The 19,276-nt window shown below is 42.0% G+C and overlaps 3 protein-coding genes across 5 annotated transcripts in view; 2 read left to right on the top strand and 1 right to left on the bottom strand.

Moving 5' to 3' along the window:
* LOC136500599 (secretory carrier-associated membrane protein 6-like) overlaps positions 1–19,276 on the bottom strand; it is a 66,268-nt gene that overhangs the window by 43,821 nt on the left and 3,171 nt on the right. The window lies entirely within an intron of this gene.
* LOC136501020 (uncharacterized) lies at positions 13,513–16,122 on the top strand. The gene is made up of 3 exons (XM_066496511.1): positions 13,513–14,304; positions 14,728–15,137; positions 15,365–16,122. Exons 1-3 carry the CDS (start codon positions 14,137–14,139, stop codon positions 15,816–15,818), a joined length of 1,032 nt encoding a protein of 343 aa, XP_066352608.1. The 5' UTR covers positions 13,513–14,136; the 3' UTR covers positions 15,819–16,122.
* On the top strand, positions 16,743–18,947 carry LOC136501576 (choline-phosphate cytidylyltransferase 2-like). 3 transcript variants are annotated; one of them, XM_066497092.1, is made up of 8 exons: positions 16,743–17,123; positions 17,509–17,622; positions 17,729–17,824; positions 17,901–17,943; positions 18,037–18,192; positions 18,281–18,349; positions 18,434–18,544; positions 18,641–18,947. In XM_066497092.1, exons 1-8 carry the CDS (start codon positions 16,855–16,857, stop codon positions 18,728–18,730), a joined length of 948 nt encoding a protein of 315 aa, XP_066353189.1. In that variant the 5' UTR covers positions 16,743–16,854; the 3' UTR covers positions 18,731–18,947. The 3 variants fall into 3 exon arrangements, with proteins under 3 accessions (XP_066353189.1, XP_066353188.1, XP_066353187.1); XM_066497091.1 differs by having other exon boundaries at positions 18,019–18,192; XM_066497090.1 differs by having other exon boundaries at positions 18,281–18,544.

Here is a 19,276-nt window from a genome sequence, read left to right as displayed (position 1 = left end):
TGACCAGGTTGGTAATAGGGGAGTCGACTGAACTGAGTGGGGCAGTTGGCTTAGTTGACTTGGAGTAGTTAGTCTAGCCAACTATGTCAGTTGGCCTAGCCGACCTGGCTATGGTAGAGATGGAGTTGGCTAAGCCGACTGGGTTAGTCAGCTTAGCCAATTGGTCTGTACCCGCACGGAAAAAAATTAAACTTTCATGCATCGGTTGTTCTTGAATATGAAAATTACACCCACCGATGTCATAGCTAGATGCTTGTTGAGCTAACATGTTGGCCTTTTGATTTCATGTCTCAGAATATGCTGAATTTAGAATTCAACAAAATAGTCAATAATATCAAGGCAAGCATTAAGACAAGCTCTTAGTGATCCCCTCTAAGCATTGAGATTCACCAGCAACTTGCTGCACCACTAGCAAAGAATCACCATAGGCTTCAACATGTTTTACCTCCATAGAACGCAACATAATCAACCCGAATAAGAGAGCTTCATATTCGGTTTGATTGTTGGTACAATAGAAATTTAATCAGGGTTGACATCCCAATTTCAGCACCATTGGGAGAAACAATAACAATGCCAACTTAGCTTCATTTACAAGCCGATTAATCATATTGTTAGATCCATGAAGTAAATCTAAATGCATATATCATGCCCCAGGGCTTTAAAGCCATCAAAGTAAATTCCATGGGGCTTTTTAATAGCACGATGGTCGCAAGCATTCATCAGCTATATTTTTACACTAAGGGCTGATATCAAAATATCGCCCATATGAATTTATTCACATGAGTATGCATACTCAAAACAAAATATTTTGGCTCTTGATCATTAGTATGCATAATAATTTGGCAACCCTCCATCACATAAAGATCCACACCAAGGATCAAAATAAGGAGCTAAGGGATAACCATACATACCATAGGATGAATTCCACATAGGCATAGGCAGAGAATATGGATGATACCATGACCAATGATTTTGATGATTCAATGCAAACCTCCAACTTGATAATTGTTTCTTGAATCTCCTTTTCTTTGCCTTGGTTGCACCACTTGCTTGAGCATCATCCTTCTAAGCTTGAATACTTCCTTTTGGAACCCATGCCAAGCCCTTTTCTTTCAAGCTTCTCTACACTAAGCTTCTGTAACTTCTTTTCTTGCCACTTTGGTAAATCGATTGAGCATATCGATTTTATTTCTGTTTTGGACAGCAAGTAAATCTTTCTTAATTTTGGGCACTCTCACCTTCTCTTGTTTAGATTTGGCACCTAGAATATCAATAGATGATTTTCTCATTTCTTTGCCATCAATAGCAGGATTTTTCAGCAATGTAATTAACTTTTCGATAGTTAAATTCAGATCTGAACTCAGTCTTCTTTCGGCCATTATACTTCACGCGGTAAACTTGCTTTACCACTTTCTTCTTCGGTTGAGCTTCGAACCAACTTTGATCAAAATGGTCTTTATAAGATGATGATCTCTCTAAATATCTAGGAGCTACATACTCTACATATTGTGGCCTAAAATATGGTGGAACATGTGCCTCTTGATCAAACCAGCCCCAAGATGAATAATGATGAAAATATACAGGTCGTGGTCCATATGCCATGGGAATTGGCTGCTCAAAAGGAAAATATGTTGTTGCTGTGTGCGATCTATCTTCTTGCCAAATGCACTCTTGAGACTTGCGCTTTGGAGGCAATTTTGATGATTGGACTTTCTTTGGCCAATTAGTGACAATTGCTTCTACTACCTTCTTGTATTTAGCTAGAAGTTCCTCGAAGCTGAGCTTCGACCTTCTACTCTTCTGCTTGTCATGGCCTTTGCCTCCAATAGCTTTGTGAGCATCCTCCTTCTCCTTACCATATTGAAAAACATGCTCCAAAGGAGGATCCTTAGCCTGATTCCCCTTGCTCAATGAGATCAATCGACTTTTGCTTTGGCTAGAGAGATTTCACCTGCCCCCAGTGTCTTCTAGAACTATGATAACTTCGTTGTCCTCTAGAATATCTTTAATTTGCAGTTCATAGACAACAACCTTGTCTTCACTTAAGGGCTCCACATCTCTCTCTTAGGCATTCAAGCCTTGATCTTTGAGTGAATCAGCTAATGCAAGTCGATTCGAAACCTAGTTTACCATCAAGACCAATTGAATCCAATTGGTCCATTTGTTGAGCTTCAGAAAATCTCAATCATCATTTATCAATAGCTGATTGGATCACTCAATGAAACATATTGCAATTAAAAGTATTATGATCAAAAGAATTATGCCATTTGCAATATCTAAGCTCTTCTAAATTTTGAATATATGGCAAAGCATTATGATCAATGATTCTCATAAAATTATTCTTGTGCAAGATATCAAAGACATGATCACAAAAAGTAAAGTCAAAGGTGTAATTTGATTTCCTTAGCCGATTCTTTTGTGGAGTTAGCTTTAAAGCTAGGCAAACGAATGGATCAGATTTGACATCAATCCATTTGGCCACAGCTTTGTAGTTGCTTTTAAGAAGCTTTTGCTTTGACGAACTACCACTATCGGCCTTGCCATATGGAACAATGTGTTGGCCAATAGAATTTGATTTTATGTTATCCTCTACAAATAAAATGCCTTTCTCAATCGATCTTTTACAACTATTAGCAAGGATATCTCTAACAGATGCAGAAATTGAAATAGTATGACCGAATTGAAATTTGAGCAAAATATTTATGTTCTCTAACTTGTTGATCATGTTGGAGAAGTTCATGTCCTTGATTTGAATGATGTTTCTCTTCATCTCTAGAGAACAATCAACAATAGGTGCTGAATCATCTAAAGATGCATCGACTAGCTGCCGGAACCGAGAAAGTCAGCTTAGCCAACTAGAAGTCGGCTAGGCCGACTTGGGCACTAGCAGGGGTAGTCGGCTTGACTGACTAGGAAGTTAGCCTAGCCGACTTAGGGTAGGCAATAGAGGTAGTCAGCCTGGCTGACTCCTAGTTGGCCTAGCTGACTTAGGGAAGGTAGCAATCGACTCAGCTAACTTTAAAGTCAGCTCAACCGATTCTGAGAAGACAAGCAACCCTTCTTTGTTGATTGTAGGGGCTTGATCTCCATCAATGATACGATAATCACTAGATAAGTGTACAACTCCTTTATCTCCTAAAAAATCAAGTCTAGCTATTTTCTTGTGCTTCTCATGTTTTTTTGTAGCAAGACTTGTTTCTTGATATGTGGTTGATTTGGAAAGGATATTTTGTTGTTCGACTTTTGTAGCCGAACCTTTGCTTACATCTGAATCAATTCTTTCTTTCATGCCCACTAGCAATCCTCTTTTAGCAGATGACTCAATTGTAATCGGTCTTTTCTCATTAATCTTTTCAAAGTATTTATAAAATTGCTTCTCTAAATGAGACCATAAACCAATAGTACATCGGAGCAAAGATGTAAACCATGCAAAGGCAATACCAGTAAGAGATAAAGGAAAATTTTGCACTCTCATATAGTCTTCTTTACCGGCAAAGCTCAGCTGTGAAAGATATATACTAATGTGTTCCACGACAGTCTTATCATCTTCACCACTAAATTTATAAAGATCAGGTACCCACCAACCATCAGGAGTTTTCAAGTAATCATAGCAAAATGGGTACGGTCTATGATAAGCGGGCACCTTCCATTTAGAGGAGCCATATGGATTTATAGTGTGGGCTAAATCTTCATCGATTTGGCTTGATTTGAGAGTAACATATGAAGCCGATCACGATTGTTTGCATGTGCACATATTGCTGAATTTTTATTGATTTGGCTATAATTATTAGCAATATGTGGAGCCAAATCATGAGTTTTAGCACTCGAATGCCTTACTTGAAATTTCACTAATTCGGCTATGGTCATGAGCGATATACAAAGCCGAATTATGGGCATTGATCCTTGCATAAGGTGTTGAATTTCCATTGATTTGGCTATGGTTACTAGTAACACTGTGAAGCTGAATCATGAGTATTAGCACTTAAATACCTTGCTGAATTTTCATTAATTTGGCTTGAGTTGGGAGTAGTATGTGAAGCTAAATTATGAATAGGAGCATCGGCATATGGTGATGAATTTTGAGAGCAATTGGCTAAATAATTAGCATTGTCATAGCTAATTATCTCATTCATCGGCATGTCTTGTGGTGAAGCCACATATTCTGAACTCATAGCTGATGAATAAGGATCTACATGTTGTATGTTGCTAGTAACATCAAAATTCATAGAATGCATAGTAGACATTGGCTCTTGACCATAATATCTCTAATTATGATGTGTATGATAAGGAGCATTATCAAAAGTATTACCCGATGCAACATATTTCTTACTATCAAAGCAGCAAGCCTCGGCCGCTCCTCAGGCTGGCCACGTCGCCACCATCGTTTACAGCCCTTCGATCTTTGCTTCGACATCCAGAAATCGTTTCTTCGACTGTTCTTGTCCACCTGGTTCTGGAGCCTTCGGTCCTTCATTTACTCTCCGTGTCGGTGCTATGCCCATCCTCATCCTCTCGCCTCTACGCTCCCTCCCTCGCTCGTGAGTCGCCACGCCACTGAGGCGACGGTGCCGACCAAACTCGGTGGTCGATGGCCCTCCGTGTGGCGGCGGCCACACTCCTCCTCCTCTTCCTGCTCCTCCTCCTCCTCCACCAACACCACTGCCACGCCACTTCCTACTCGCAAAGTAAGCCAGTGGGTCGTGTGGCCTAGGGTTTGGCCCCTCTATCACCGGTCGTTCCCCACGGCCGCGTGGCCAGCCACCTGAGGCCCTAACACGGCGGATGGCTCTGGCGGCGGAGGGGCCTCCATGGTAGCCGTGGATGGACATGGGAAGGTCACGTCAGCAAACTCGGCGGTGGATCTGAAGCGGCCGCTCGCGGGGCCCCTCCTGGTGGAGGATCTAAAGCTAGGACCACGCCCTGGACCTCGCGCCGGCAACGGAGGCGTCTGATCTGTGCCGAGCAGGCGGATCCAGTGCGAGGCGTCCCCTGTCTCCACTGGATCCAACTGGCGCTTTCTTCGCTGTTCTTTTGAGTTTGGCTCCAGCTTCAGCAAATTAATCCTCTATTTTCCAGGGCATAGCGTATGATGCTAATGCTTAAACAAACAAAAGATCGTCCACAAGCTTCTTCAAGATCAGTTGGAGATTATAAAAAGGTACTTTCCTCAGGTATCGCTTCTATGTGTCTTCCTATTGCCTCTACTTCCATTCTATGTACAAACTTTTTCCAAGTCTTCTTATGTGGGTTTGCTCACCATGAATAGGCAGGAGGAACATGTGGCCAGTAAACTCCATTTCTGTTGGACGACCAATTATTAGAGTAATGCCCAACACCCCTTTAACTATTGGACAGCTTGCATCAGGCGCAATTCACTGACAAGCCATGAGTCATTTTAAACCTATTAATAGTAGTCATATGCAGTATGCGATTGCTCAATGAATGAAAATTTGTTAGGCAGTCTCTGTCATCAGATTAGCTGGTTTGTGTACTTCACCATTACAATCTTAGATTATCTTTTGTAGTGCTATACTAAATCAAATTGTCAGCGGACGTAGCAACATGAAACATTACATGATATTTTAACTTCTTAGTCATGTGCTTGGGAGAGATGGCTACTCACCCTGATGAGAACTATGTACGAATTCAATCCCATTGGGAATTCTAGAAAGATGGACATAAATATTTTCATCCTATAACTGGCTTGACGTATGTACCTGATTATGTATGTAACCTAAAAAATAGGATGCTAGTGTTTGAGAGCGAGAATTTTTTCTATAGCATTACAGTCTGATGAGTCCTGTTAGCTTCACAGACCCCTTAGGTTTGGATTTATGATTCCATGCATGAATACCTTTTATGTATCTTGTCCAATTCCTGCGTTTGTATTGCATAACTTGATTTTGGCTCTAGGTGTGCATTGTTGACATAATTCACGGTCGCTGCATCCTCAGGTCTCCAATCCCAGCTCCAAATCCAAATATTATTGCAGCTGGATTTTACTTACTATTTCTGTGTTTGGTTCTTGGTATTTTCTAAAATAATTTGTAATTTTAAGACTAGACCTACATTTAAATTGCTCTGTGCTTTGCCATCTACTGGAAAAAAAAACAGGTCCTAGTTGCAACTAGTGATGCCCCTGCAAAATAGTTAGGGTAAACCCGCGGCTTCCAATTAAAATTAATATAGTTGGATATGAGCAACTTTCCACTGCATTCCCATTTAAGATGTCCAACTGATTAAAGAAACTACTCGCATGTCTGCCTCTAAATTACATTAAAGAAAGGTCAGTAACGAAGCTACAAAGGACGACCCTTGTCTATATCAAAGTAAGTTCCAAGAAGTTCAATGAGATACAGTGAATCCTGCCTAATTTCAGCTCACGTTGTTTTGCCTCGCTGCTAAACCCTATAGGTCTCGCAACTTAGAAGCTTTGGCCCGGTTTGCTTTCTACTGCTCTCGGCTGTTCGTTTTGCATGCAGTTTAACTTCTAAGCTTTGGGCCAATTTAGTTTCTACTGCTCTCAGCTGTCGGTTTTGCATACAATTGTTTTGTACTTTGTTATCGATGATATTAATATCACAGCGAACTCTTGTTTGGTATATTTGAGTCTGGTTGCTTGGACTGCCCAATAATGTAGTACGTATAGATCTTTGGATGTGTCTATTTTATAATCTTTGATTCTATATACATGTATAGGTCAACTAATGATACACTTCTTATATTTGGATAAGGTGCACAGTTTAGATCAATGTTCAAGTTATTTGATCAAGCATCAGAGTGATCGGCTTTTATCAGTCAGCAGCATTGATGTAGGAGGTCAATCTGCATTTCACGCCTCATCCATGTTGCAAGGTCCAAACGAGAAGTTGGTTACGATGAAGGTAATGGGCAATCTAAATAAATTCTGTCTTCTGGATTATCTCAGGAGTCAAGATCTTTCTTAACTATCTGACTATTGTGATCTTCCTTATGTTATCTGTAGGTTAAACATGGTGACTGCGCTCCTGTTAAGACAATGAAGATGCAGAGACGACTGGTTGTTACAACTACAGCTTTCTGTGGTTTGCAAAAAAGAGAAAATGATGATTCATCTGTTGGATATATTGAGTTCAATGCGGTGTCCAAAAATGATTTGGTTAATGCTGTGTACCAGGGTTTGTTCACCTTATCTTCTGCCTTTTTTTTCCTTTTCCATATCCTAAATGCAGTAATTGAGTTGGTCTGTGCCTGGTGCAATCTATTTTTTTAGTCTACACTCCCAGCTGCTCACAGTACAGTTAGTAACTCCCTAAAGGGCATGATCTTTACCTCTCTTAACAAAGGCAAGGGGAACTATCACCCTATGGTTAGGTTTTCTAAATGTCTAAACTGAGAGATCTATGTTTACATCTGCGATTCCATGCTTCGGTCTTGAAAAAATATGTAGACATGTTTAGATCTGCGATTCCATGCTCTGTTCCTTGTGAAAGTAAACTTATATGTACTAGAAAAGTGATATTCTATAGTTCAATGTGCTGAACCATGCATATCAGTTGATGAAAGTGGGGATCGCATTTTAATCTCTGACATTAACCAGCATAGGATCATCATTAGCAACAGCCATGGGATAATTCTAGATTATGCAACCATAGCTTCCTGTTACCTTGAGTTATGATTTTATTTATATAACCACAAGGTTTACATCCATGCAGAGTTATGAATTGCCATTTTCCTCCACTTTGCAGATTGGATCTTCCGTGAACTTTGAGGATTAAGAGTTTGAGTCAGTCAAATTCTTGCACCCACCTTCAGCATTTTAGCATGCTGCCGAAGGCTGTCTATTTATTGTGGATTCAGAGGTATTATCCTTAGTAGATTGCCTTCTCCTGTTATTTTTTAAATTGTTTAAATATCCATGATATTTTCTGATCCAATTATGATATGTCTATATTTTCTAGGTTGGCCTCTCTTGCTGATCTAGGGGTAGTATTTTCTCAATCCTATAGAGAACACCTTCCAAGTTCAGTTCATCGTTTGGGTGAGTTATCCTCTTTCTCTGCCTTTCTTACATGTTATCCTGGGAATGACAATAATTTCTGCTAGACACAACACTGATCATGTTCCTTGATCATTGATATGTCCACAGCCTTCTTTCTCAGTCCTTCCTATTTTTCAAGACATTTGTAAATTTTAGGTTCTGTGGAGGTGTTTCCTGTCTAAAATGATGCAACGTATTTCACATATTAGACAATGTGCATTTGCTGTCCGAAAAGAAGATTGTGAACAAATTTACAAGTAGTTAGTTCTTTGATCTATCGTGTGTCCTAAAAAAGAACATAGTGAAATCAGAAGAGATTTATTGCTCCATGATATTTTCCGATCCAATTATGATATATATGTCCGTATTTTCTAGGTTGGGCTCCCTTGCTTATCTAGGGGCAACACTTTCTCAATCCGTAGAGAACACCTTCCAAGCTCAGTTCATCATTTTGGTGAGTTATCCTCTTCCTCTGCCTTTCTTACATGTTATCCTGGAAATGGCAATGATTTCTGCTAGACACAACAGTGCCTCTACATTGTTCCAGTTAACCGGTCACCGCATGTCAAAATCTTGCTGCCTCTTTTAACTTCAGGCATGTATGAACCGCGTTATGGATTCAGTGCTACACATCTCTGCAGACTGTACAACATAATAAGTGTTGTCCACCTGCATTTTTTTCAACTTAGGTACTTCCTCTCAAATCACTAATTTAGTCTCCACTTATGCTTTGTTTCACTACATTTTATTGAAACACAAGCCACATGGAATCGCAGCTGAACCTCCATCTCAGCAAAACAAAAAAAAAGAAGCTCCACTCTCTTGTTCTAATATTTCTTGGACGTAGGTTCCATACCGTGCTATGTCAGCAAATCTAACATTCAACATATGAATTTGGTGTCAACTTTTCAGGTTTGCCTTCCTAGGTCTTAAGATCAGGAATACAGTCAAGATACCCAACGCTTCTTCCTTCACTGTAGCAGCATGAAAAAAGAATAGCCTTCAGATTATTTTATGTACATTGTTTCTATCTATGCCTTTAACTGACGATGACGTAATATTATTATATGCTACATAAAATTTCTATTTCGAAGATATCTTTTCCAACTGCTCAAAAAAAAAGGCCACGTATTGGTTGCTGTGTCATAATGGGCATGTATTTCTGCTGCTGTGATAGTTCCCCAAAAGATACATGCCTCCTAATTGTTGACGAAAAGTTAAGTACACACATCTATCTTCGTATGACAAGTTAGTTAAAATTGTGGCTGCTCTATAGCTAATGCTCTTGTGTTCGAACCGGCATATTTGTGGGGTTTTGAATCATATATATATATATATATATATATATATATGCTGGTGAATATAGCAAGTTCTACTTTTTGTTACTGCCCTTGCATAGGATATGTGTACCTGCATAGGATATTCTTTCCTGGTTTCTTAAAAAAATAGTTATACACCTGCATAGGATATGTGCACCTGCTTCGAACCTAAAGTGATTTTTTCTGGTTTGCTATGTACTTAATCTATTCTGATTGGTTAGGGACTATGATTCATATTGCATTGCTACAATACATGATTCAGAAGGTACATCCTGATCAATGTCTACTGGCTACTGTTGCCTTGGCGATTCTTATGCAGAGTCCGCAGTCATGAACAAAACGAGAGTGGTAAAAGTTTTTGTGATTATTTGGCGTCACAGTTATGGTTTAAGCTATGCAGCACTTCTAATTGTCCATCTCATCTTTTTCATGTGTCCAAGAAATAAAAAAGCACAGATGCGAACTCTGCCAAAAATGGACTCATCTGACCATAGGTACTTGCATTTAGTTTACTTTTGTTGTGCTTCCTACAACCTTACAAAATGGCCAGTCTCAGCTTCCTTCCAAGTTTCACTCTGTACTTCGTTATCTGCAGTCCAAAGTTAGGTGAAAGAAAGGCTTAGGTTCCTATATGTATCATCATTTTTTCCATTCACTCAGATTATGAATATCCATAAGTACTTCATGGTATATCTCAAACCAATGGCTTAGGTTCCTATATGTATCATCATTTTTTCCATTCACTCAGATTATGAATATCCATAAGTACTTCATGATATATCTCAAACCAATTCAGTCTCTACATTTGTAACTGCACGTGCGCGCGATGGTGCGAGCCCTTTCACCAGTCTATATTAAACTCCTAATATTGTTTCCATCCAAAGATTAAACATATTTTTTGCCTGCGCCTTAATCAGGTGATTTGCCGGCGTGCGTGAGGGCGCGCGTCATGGACTAGTCTAGTATGATTATGACTAGCAGCATCAACATGAGAGTTCATAGAACTTGCAAAATAATTATTGGGATCATAAGATGCATTTGCAAGCTGTACCTTGGGGTAATTGTAATAGTTTTGTGATGCAACGCCTTGGTACTCCATGATTTAGAACTTATTCGCCTTGCTAAATTTTCCAATAGCAAGCGCAACACGCTGCCAAATAGCAAACGAGAACACAAGGGATCAAAACCAGATGCGATTGGCCTTTTGGGCCAGATGCAATGGTAATGGCGAGCACTAGAAGATAGATCAATGAGGAGTAAAGGCTAGGTCAGAGAGATCAGCTATAAGAGATAGCCGAACCAATCTTCCCCAGCGGAGTCGCCAAAAAGCGCGTTGACAGTCGGAAGTGATCCGAATCACATACCAACAGGGCCTTGGACGCCCGGGCCACTATGGACCGAAGAACGTAGCAAGGATGTCACGCTTCCGTGGTGAAAAATGGAGAGGTTTACAAGCAAACCACCAAAGGATAACCAACGTGCTTGCGTGACGAAGAATCGGCTAATTTTTAGGCAAACTAGCAAAGAAACCGTCGAAGCTCTCACCCGGAAGGGACCCCATTAGGGCAAGGACATCGTCGGGTTTCCCTAGGTCGGTCGACAAGCCTAGGACGCCATCCTTGGTCATCGGATCAAGAGATGAACAGCATGGTGGTTGGAGAAGAGAGTAAAATGGTTGGAGTAGAGATAGTAGGTTGATTTGTTTGTCGATTGGATAGATGGGAACTCAATCGGCCATGATCCTCTCATATATAGAGGGGGTGGTCTTGTCCCAATAGAAAACCTCTCCAAGCCTTATTTTATAAGTTTCCCACAAGTTAAGAATAACGAGAACACAGGGTTTTTTGTTAGGTCTATCGGAAGTCTCGACTTGAATCGGAACTCCCGATAGTCGGAAAGTCCCGACTTTTGTTGGAATTCCCGAAGTGGGGATAACCCTAGACTCCCGAATAAGTTTCTTCAGGCTTCCTGAAAGTCCCAACAACTGTCGGAACTTCCGACAATCGGAAGTCCCGACTTAAGTCTGGAACTCCCGACAACGGAGCATCTTTTCGGGGGCATAACTCTTTCATCCGGACTCCGAATTAGACGTTCCATATATGTTTTTTTTGACCATCTTGATGAGAGGAACGCAATGGTGAAGTCCGTTCCATATTTTAACAACTTCACAAAATAGATAATTTTGGTTATCAATAGGTTGTATTAAGACTACCACAAGCAACAATTAATATCTCCTCCCTCCATTTCAAATTATAAGACATTTTGGCTTTTCGAGATACATTGCTTTAAGTATGTATCTAGACATAGTGTATATCTATGTGTATAGTAAAAACTACGTATCTAAAAAAACTAAAACGTCTTATAATTTAGAACCGATTGAGTACTATTTATGCTAGTATATATGATCTCGAATTTCATATATCGAGCGTTCATGATACCCTACGCATCTCATGTCTGTGTACGTAACAATAATAATTGATGGCTCATTGGTTTCTGCAAATTCTGCACGGGCGGCAACGTGCAGAGATCCTAATCGTGCCTCCCTCCACTAGGCCTTTTTCTTGCTCCGATCCTTCGCTCCCTTTGTCTACCAAATCACTATGGTGTGGTTTAAATTTAGGGTATAAAATTTTAGAGGTGTCCTATCGGGTGTTATATGGGAGTGTCGTATAGGGTGTTCGGATACTAATAAAAAAATAAATTACAGAATCCGTCAGTAATACAAGAGACGAATTTATTAAGCCTAATTAACCCATCATTAGCGCATGTGTTACTGTATCACACATTGTCAAATCATGACCTAATTAGGCTTAAAAGATTCGTCTCGAAAATTAGTCGTAAACTGCGCAATTAGTTATTTTTTAGTCTATATTTAATACTCCATGCAAACATTCGATGGGATATGGAGTAAACTTTAGGGGAGAAACTAAACAAGGCCTAACTTGCAATGTCGTCTACCGATGTTTCGGTATGTTTATTGTAGAACATTTGCATGATATAGTGTATACCACAATTCGAATTTTATTATTTGTAGCAAGCATTTGTTTTCAAACAGATCAGCAATCCAGCGATGAAGAATGGGTGTTTCATAATTATTCATTGCTATGCTAATGATGGCTGGGACCTATTTTGCACGGCTTCTTGTGGCTCCTGCTCCTCCTTACACGAGCCGTTTTTCTCTCTTCATAAAATGAATGTGGAGTCAGAAGAAGCCATGATCTGTGGCTCTTATAGCACTGTAGTGAGGAGGCAGAGCACGAAAGAGCCTGGCCAAACCGGCCCTAAAACCTTTTCTCTTTTTCGTTTATGGTGCCAGGGTTTCCTGTGGCAGTGAAAAGCAAACCTGAATCTGTCATGGAAGCAAATCATATCGAATCAAACTAATGGAGTATTCAATGCATGAGCAAGTAAGAGAAGATTTGACTCTTGTTAATGAGTGGAGGCAAGCACATTATTGCTGCCTAAGTTTTGTTGTCCATGGGAGTACTAATAAATGCCCTCTTTGCTTTGGCTAATAAGACATAACTGAAAGTACTGTGGCTGATTTATTATGAGAGAAAAATATTGTTCGTTGGCTGAAAAAGTACGGCTCATAACTCAAGCGAACAGGGCGAAAGACATCGTTGCACTATTATCTTTAATTATTTAATCTTTTTTATGGGTTTACCTATTTAATCTTGTTGTAGAGTTACTTGTTCAAGTCGATTATTTATACATGCCAATATAGATGGTGGCAATGAACCGATGCACCTTAGTTTGGAAGGGTAAATAATCCCAAAAAAAAAGACATTCAACCGAACAATAATTAAAACGTTGCCTACAGACCACACTAGAAGCCCTATTTTTGCTATCTAATGAGGACACTAAATACGAAGAATTCCTATCAACATATTCTAAAAATGAAACATGGGGAAACCATTTCTAGCCAAAAACTGCTCCAGAGAATCCCTTCAAACACGCCTCTCGCATGTCCTTGTCTCTGAGCAAACAAAGCATCATCCAGAAATGCTCAAATACGCACACAAAACAAACCCAGGAGCCAGGTGGGTCTCGTGGGGCCCACATGTCGGTGCCAGCGGGGACGCCCCGGGATACGTTTCCCCGATGGCGCGTAGCTATTTTTGCAAACGGAAGCCCGATTTGGGCCAATAATAGCGCGTCTCCCCTGTTCCTTCTCCCTGTCGTCTACGTCCCTTCCGGCCGCGTCCTTCGCCTCCCAAGATCTCCCCCCGTTGTCTCCTTCCCCCGGCCATCTCCATCCTCCAGCACCGGATTGTCGTCGCCGTCTTGCCCTGGCCCCTTCCGCGAAGACCCATTCCCACACCGCTTTATGCCAAGTTGCCGCCTCCGCGTATTCGCGCGCGCCGCGGTCGGTGTCTCAGCTTGATTGGCCCGGATTGGCCCAGGAGCACGGCGAAAGGCGGCGTCTTGGTGTGACGCGGCCGCACTGAATTAGTTGCCGCCGCCGCTGGTGCCGCGGTTTGAGAGTGCACGCAAGGCTTTTCGCTCTTCCTGCCCTGTGTGGGGAATGGTCGGCAGGCAGGGTCAAAGGAGGCGGTTTTTCCTCTTGTCCCTATGGCATTGTTGATCTGACGCGGTTCTTGGGGAATTCAGATTGGGGATCGGCGGAGGGGGAAGTCGTCGTGAAGGATACGACAGCGGTTCGCGTGGATCCAGGAAGGGATTTGATTGCGTTGGGATTTGGGAGGTGGTGGCTGTTCTGTTGCTGCTCTTGTGCTCTGTTGCCGCTCTTGTGCTCTGTTGCTGCTCTTGCTGTTCTTGGCATGAGCGTTGGAGATGGGGACGGACTACTACAATGTGCTCAAGGTGAACCGGAACGCCACGGAGGAGGACCTCAAGAAGTCGTACCGCCGGCTGGCTATGAAGTGGCACCCCGACAAGAACCCTGGCGACGTCAAGAAGGAAGCCGAGGCCAAATTCAAGAAGATCTCCGAGGCCTACGAGGTATGGGAATTGCAGCGCAACATTTTCTTTTAATTTGCAGTTACGTTGGATGTAACTGCAGCGCCTCCTAGCTTTAGCTTTTGCGGCACAGCCCTGATTAGTATTTGGTACAAGTTGCTACTGGTTTACCTCTGAATTGCAAGCACGTTTTGGATATATTTTCGTGTGCTTGTTGCAGAGAAAAATACATTTTGGCTAGTAGAGATTAATAGTACTACTAGTTGTTTTGTTTGCGAATTCGTGTCAACTGTGTGTTATGTCGGTTTTGAATATGTACCTTTGTGGTATCCTGATCGAGTGGTCGATCCTGCCTCGAGTGATAACGTTGTGTGTAATTTCTATGGCTGCTCATTTCTGCTCCTTCAGATATGACAGGAAGTTTTTTGAAAAGAGAAGTTGACAGACAATGCTCGCTTCTTTCAGGTTTTGAGTGATCCCCAGAAGAGGGCGATATATGATCAGTATGGCGAGGAAGGTCTGAAGGCCTCTGCAGATGGTGGTGGTTCCACATCCATGAATGGGGCTGCCAAGCAACGTTTCAATCCTCGCAATGCTGAAGACGTGTTTGCTGAGTTCTTTGGCAGCAGCAAGCCTTTCGAGAACATGGGGCGAGCGAAGTCAATGAGGTTCCAGACAGAAGGTGCTGGCACTTTCGGTGGGTTGGGTGGGAATGAAAACAAGTTCAGATCATACAATGAATCGGTTGGCACCAGTTCGAGTCAGGCTCGGAAGCCGCCGCCTGTGGAAACCAAACTGCCCTGCTCACTTGAAGAGTTATACGCAGGTTCAACACGCAAGATGAAGATATCCAGGAACGTTGTGAAGCCGAATGGGTAAGCATTTTTTGTAGCTGGGTTCTTGCTTTGCATCATCTTTCACTTTTGAGACTACTCAGCTTACAATTAGAAGCTAGACGTGTTTCACCTACAAAAGCACACCCTTGTTTGTAGTTACAAGGATATTGTATTTCAATTTTCAGGTCATAAATAAACTAAAAATGCTAATTTGAACAGATTAACACAGTCTTACCTCAGCTCTCTTACTGCTGGGTTTTAAACAGGCAACTAGGGACCGAATCGGAGATTTTAACAATCGATATAAAGCCTGGCTGGAAGAAGGGAACGAAGATCACATTCTCCGACAAGGGCAACGAGCAGCCAAACCAGCTCCCTGCCGATCTCGTCTTTGTTATCGATGAGAAGCCCCATGATCTGTACACAAGAGAAAGCAACGATCTCCTGGTCCACCGGAAGATTGATTTGGTGGATGCATTGGCAGGAACTACGGTCAATCTGAAGACCCTCGACGGGCGTGACCTGGTGATTAAGCTCACAGATGTGGTGACACCTGGCTATGAACTTGTGATTGCAAAGGAAGGGATGCCTATCGTCAAGGAGAACGGGAGAAGAGGCAACCTGAGGATCAAGTTCGATGTCAATTTTCCTAAGAGGTTGTCGTCAGAGCAGCGGCACAGCATTAGGAAGGTTCTTGGAGGTCAACCTCAGCAGCAGTGAGTACAGACCTTCGAAACAAGATCACCTGCCCTGTCGTTACCCCTGCAATGCAGAATTGCAGACTAATTCAGATGTTCTTCTCTTTCTTCGGCTGGCTTGTATGTTTTGCTAATTTTCCTTTGTGGTATTTTCTAATCTTCTCCCTTATTGGAAAAATAGTGATGTTGAAGACCACAGGTGTAATACAAGAATGTTGTCTTTGTGTCAATGTGTCTTCACTTACATATTTCAGTGTTAGGGCTGTCCATATCCTTTTCCTATGAATTATGTTTATTGATGTAAACAACCTGATATTGGCGTTGCACAACGATGAAGGTTACAATCATGGTATTATGTGGAAAAAATACTGAACTTTCTGAAGGTTATCATGCTTTGCAGCCTCAGACCCCAGGTGTATGTATTAGTAAAAATGACATGCTTTTGAGCATTCATTCAAGAAAAAGAGCAGGAACCTGAAACATTTTCCAAATCCTCTTTTCTTTTGCTTTGGAATTATACATTTCAAACCAACAACAATATGAGTCGAATTAAATCACCATATCCAGACTCTTAACCCATTTAGTTCATCATAAGGCAGTCCTGACGGGGCAGCCTTCCAATTTTGTTGCTAAAAAGGAGCAAGCAGCACTGATGCGGTGCTGCCTACGAGATCATACCCAAGTTTTGAGCATAGCAGGATGGAGAACATGTGATTGCATAGTTTCGGAACAAAGAAAACTTAGAATTGCTAAGATTTTTCTAGCAAATTCTATCATATACAACGCGTTGCGAATAAGAAACTTCACAAATGAAATAAATCCCCCCGGCCATTGTAAAAAAATTTACTAGTACGTATACCCACAGCATTTCCCCTTCGCCGTTCCGTAAATAGCAACGGCCTCCCTCGAATTGTGCGACCCACAGCGTTCCTGCAATCTACCAACCGTCACTTTTTCCCCTTTGGCCGTTCCAGTTGCGCCGGTCGTTATTTTCCCGCGTCCACCAAAACAGTTGCCGCCCTTTTTTCGTCGCCACGGACCAGGATCCAGCGGTGCCGATGAAGCCAGCGGAGGACGCGGCCGTCCCGGAGGCAACGGCAACGGCAACGGCGACGCCGCCGCCGGCGGCGGCGCAGACGGTTTGGTACGATCCCATGTCTTCGCCACAGGCGCCGGCGCCGCACCAGCAGCCGGCGATAGAGGCTGTGGCGGAGACCTCGCCATCGTCGGTGAGCTCCGACGCGCGGCCTCTCAGGGTGTACGCCGACGGCATCTACGATCTCTTCCACTTCGGTCATGCGCGCGCGCTCGAACAGGCTAAGAAGTCGTGAGCGCCTCGCCATGCATTCGATCTTTAATTTTTCCCGTCTTATTTTGCCTCGTTCCAGATCCTGTGCTTACCTCGCAACTGGATTATTCAGAGATCCTGTAAAGTCGCTCAGATTGTTTTATTTTCGTTTACTCATTAATTTGAACATCAAAAAGAAAATCCATGTGGAACTGGTCGAACATGCAGCTACCAACTGTCATTAATTGTCCTGAAAAGATTGGCAGACTGCTTGCTGATTATTTAGCGATATAAATAGTATAGGTGATTAGTTAGAAGAAATGATGAAAAGTTCGTTTAAAAAAAAGAAATGGTGAAAAGTCCGGAAATTCATATATTCTGATATCAGTTTTTAACTTGAATTCTGCTAAATTTCTCTCGGCAGATTTCCCAACACCTACTTGCTGGTAGGTTGCTGCAGTGATGAGATCACCCACATGTACAAAGGAAAGACCGTCATGACCGAGGACGAGCGCTATGAATCGCTTCGGCATTGCAAGTAAGCTTCCACCTCCCCATTTTTCAGGGTTTCAGTGGTGGCACTGCCACCGAAACTGATGGGGGTTCTCTCTGACTATTTTGGTTACCTGTATTGAATTCCAAAGGTGGGTTGACGAGGTTATACCGGATGCTCCATGGGTGATCAACCAGGAGTTCATCCACAAGCACAACATCGACTATGTCGCTCACGACGCGCTCCCGTAAGTGTGTGTTGATGCAACAAAGTTTGACCAAATGATCAAAGGAGAGGTGACTAATGCAATCTGACTGTTTCAGATATGCTGACACGAGTGGAGCTGCCAATGATGTCTATGAATTTGTTAGGACCTTTGAATCTCCCCGTTTTGTCATTTAGGCATCTATGAATTCTGATGATCAGGTGAAGGAATGCCAGATGATTGTGTCTATGCAGGTGAAAGCTATTGGGAAGTTCAAGGAGACAAAGCGCACTGAGGGCATCTCGACATCGGACATCATCATGAGGATCTTGAAGGACTACAACCAGTACATTATGCGGAATCTGACCCGGGGGTACAGCCGTAAAGACCTTGGCGTCAGCTATGTTAAGGTGATTTGTTCGTCCACAGGAATTTCTCCCGAAGACAGGAGAATGAGAATAGCCTCTCAATCGTGTCATTTTGTTGTGATTTGATCAGGAGAAGCAACTGAGAGTCAACATGGGGATTAGCAAGCTAAGGGAGAAGGTGAAGGAGCATCAAGAGAAGGTGATCAAGTTGCTTTGCAACTATTTTGAGACAGACCTTCACATGATTCGTAAAACTCTGATATCAAATGTGATGCACACGCAGTTTCACAGTGCGGCAAAGATAGCTGGAACCAACCCTGTGGAGTGGATGGAGAATGCAGACCGTTGGATTGTTGGGTTTCTTGAGAAGTTTGAGGAAGGTTGCCACATGATGGTAAGCAAGTTATAAGGAATATTCTAGTAACCTATCATTTCTAGAAGTAATTTGTGACCACAAACTGCATTTGGTTTGGTTTCGTTCCTTCGACAGGAAACTGCCATTAAAGATCGAATTCAGGAGGGATTGAAGAGGCAAGGCAGGTCAGAGTCAAACCTTTCTGGAGATGACTCCGACTCGTAATGTTCTGTAATATCCAAATCAAACTAGACAAAAGCAGAACTGGAGATCATATTCCCACAGTTTGTGTAACAGTATGAGATTGATTAGCATGTTCTTGTAGGACATCAGGAATCATTGTTTAGTTGTACCAGGAGATTACGTAATGTTAAGAACAATCGTATTTCTGTATGCAATCAGTTGTTCCTTGATTGAGCATTGCATGCACCTGCTAGGTGCTGTTATTATTTCCATAGAACTAAAGATGCGAAGAATCTGACCCTTTTCTTCTGAGTATGTTCTGACCTATGTGCTACACCGCCAAATGAACTGAATATTGCTCATGTATCTCTTCTTGTTTAATTTATCGTCCATTGGGACATAATGATAAATTTATGGGTACCACGTATTGCTGAGACTCCATTTTTTGTGGTCATAGCTAGGAGTAGATACTGCAAAATTCGCTCATCTGATGATATGTTAGAGCATATTTCGAAATTTTCAGATGAGCATCATTCCATGGATCAAAACAGGACTTAGAGTCGACTGAGAAAGTTTGTAACTTAAACA

This window comes from Miscanthus floridulus, chromosome 13 (assembly GCF_019320115.1).
Source record: "Miscanthus floridulus cultivar M001 chromosome 13, ASM1932011v1, whole genome shotgun sequence".
Classification (NCBI taxonomy): domain Eukaryota; kingdom Viridiplantae; phylum Streptophyta; class Magnoliopsida; order Poales; family Poaceae; genus Miscanthus; species Miscanthus floridulus.
Note: the sequence above shows the minus strand (reverse complement) of the source record. Positions and strands in the feature narration are given on the sequence as shown.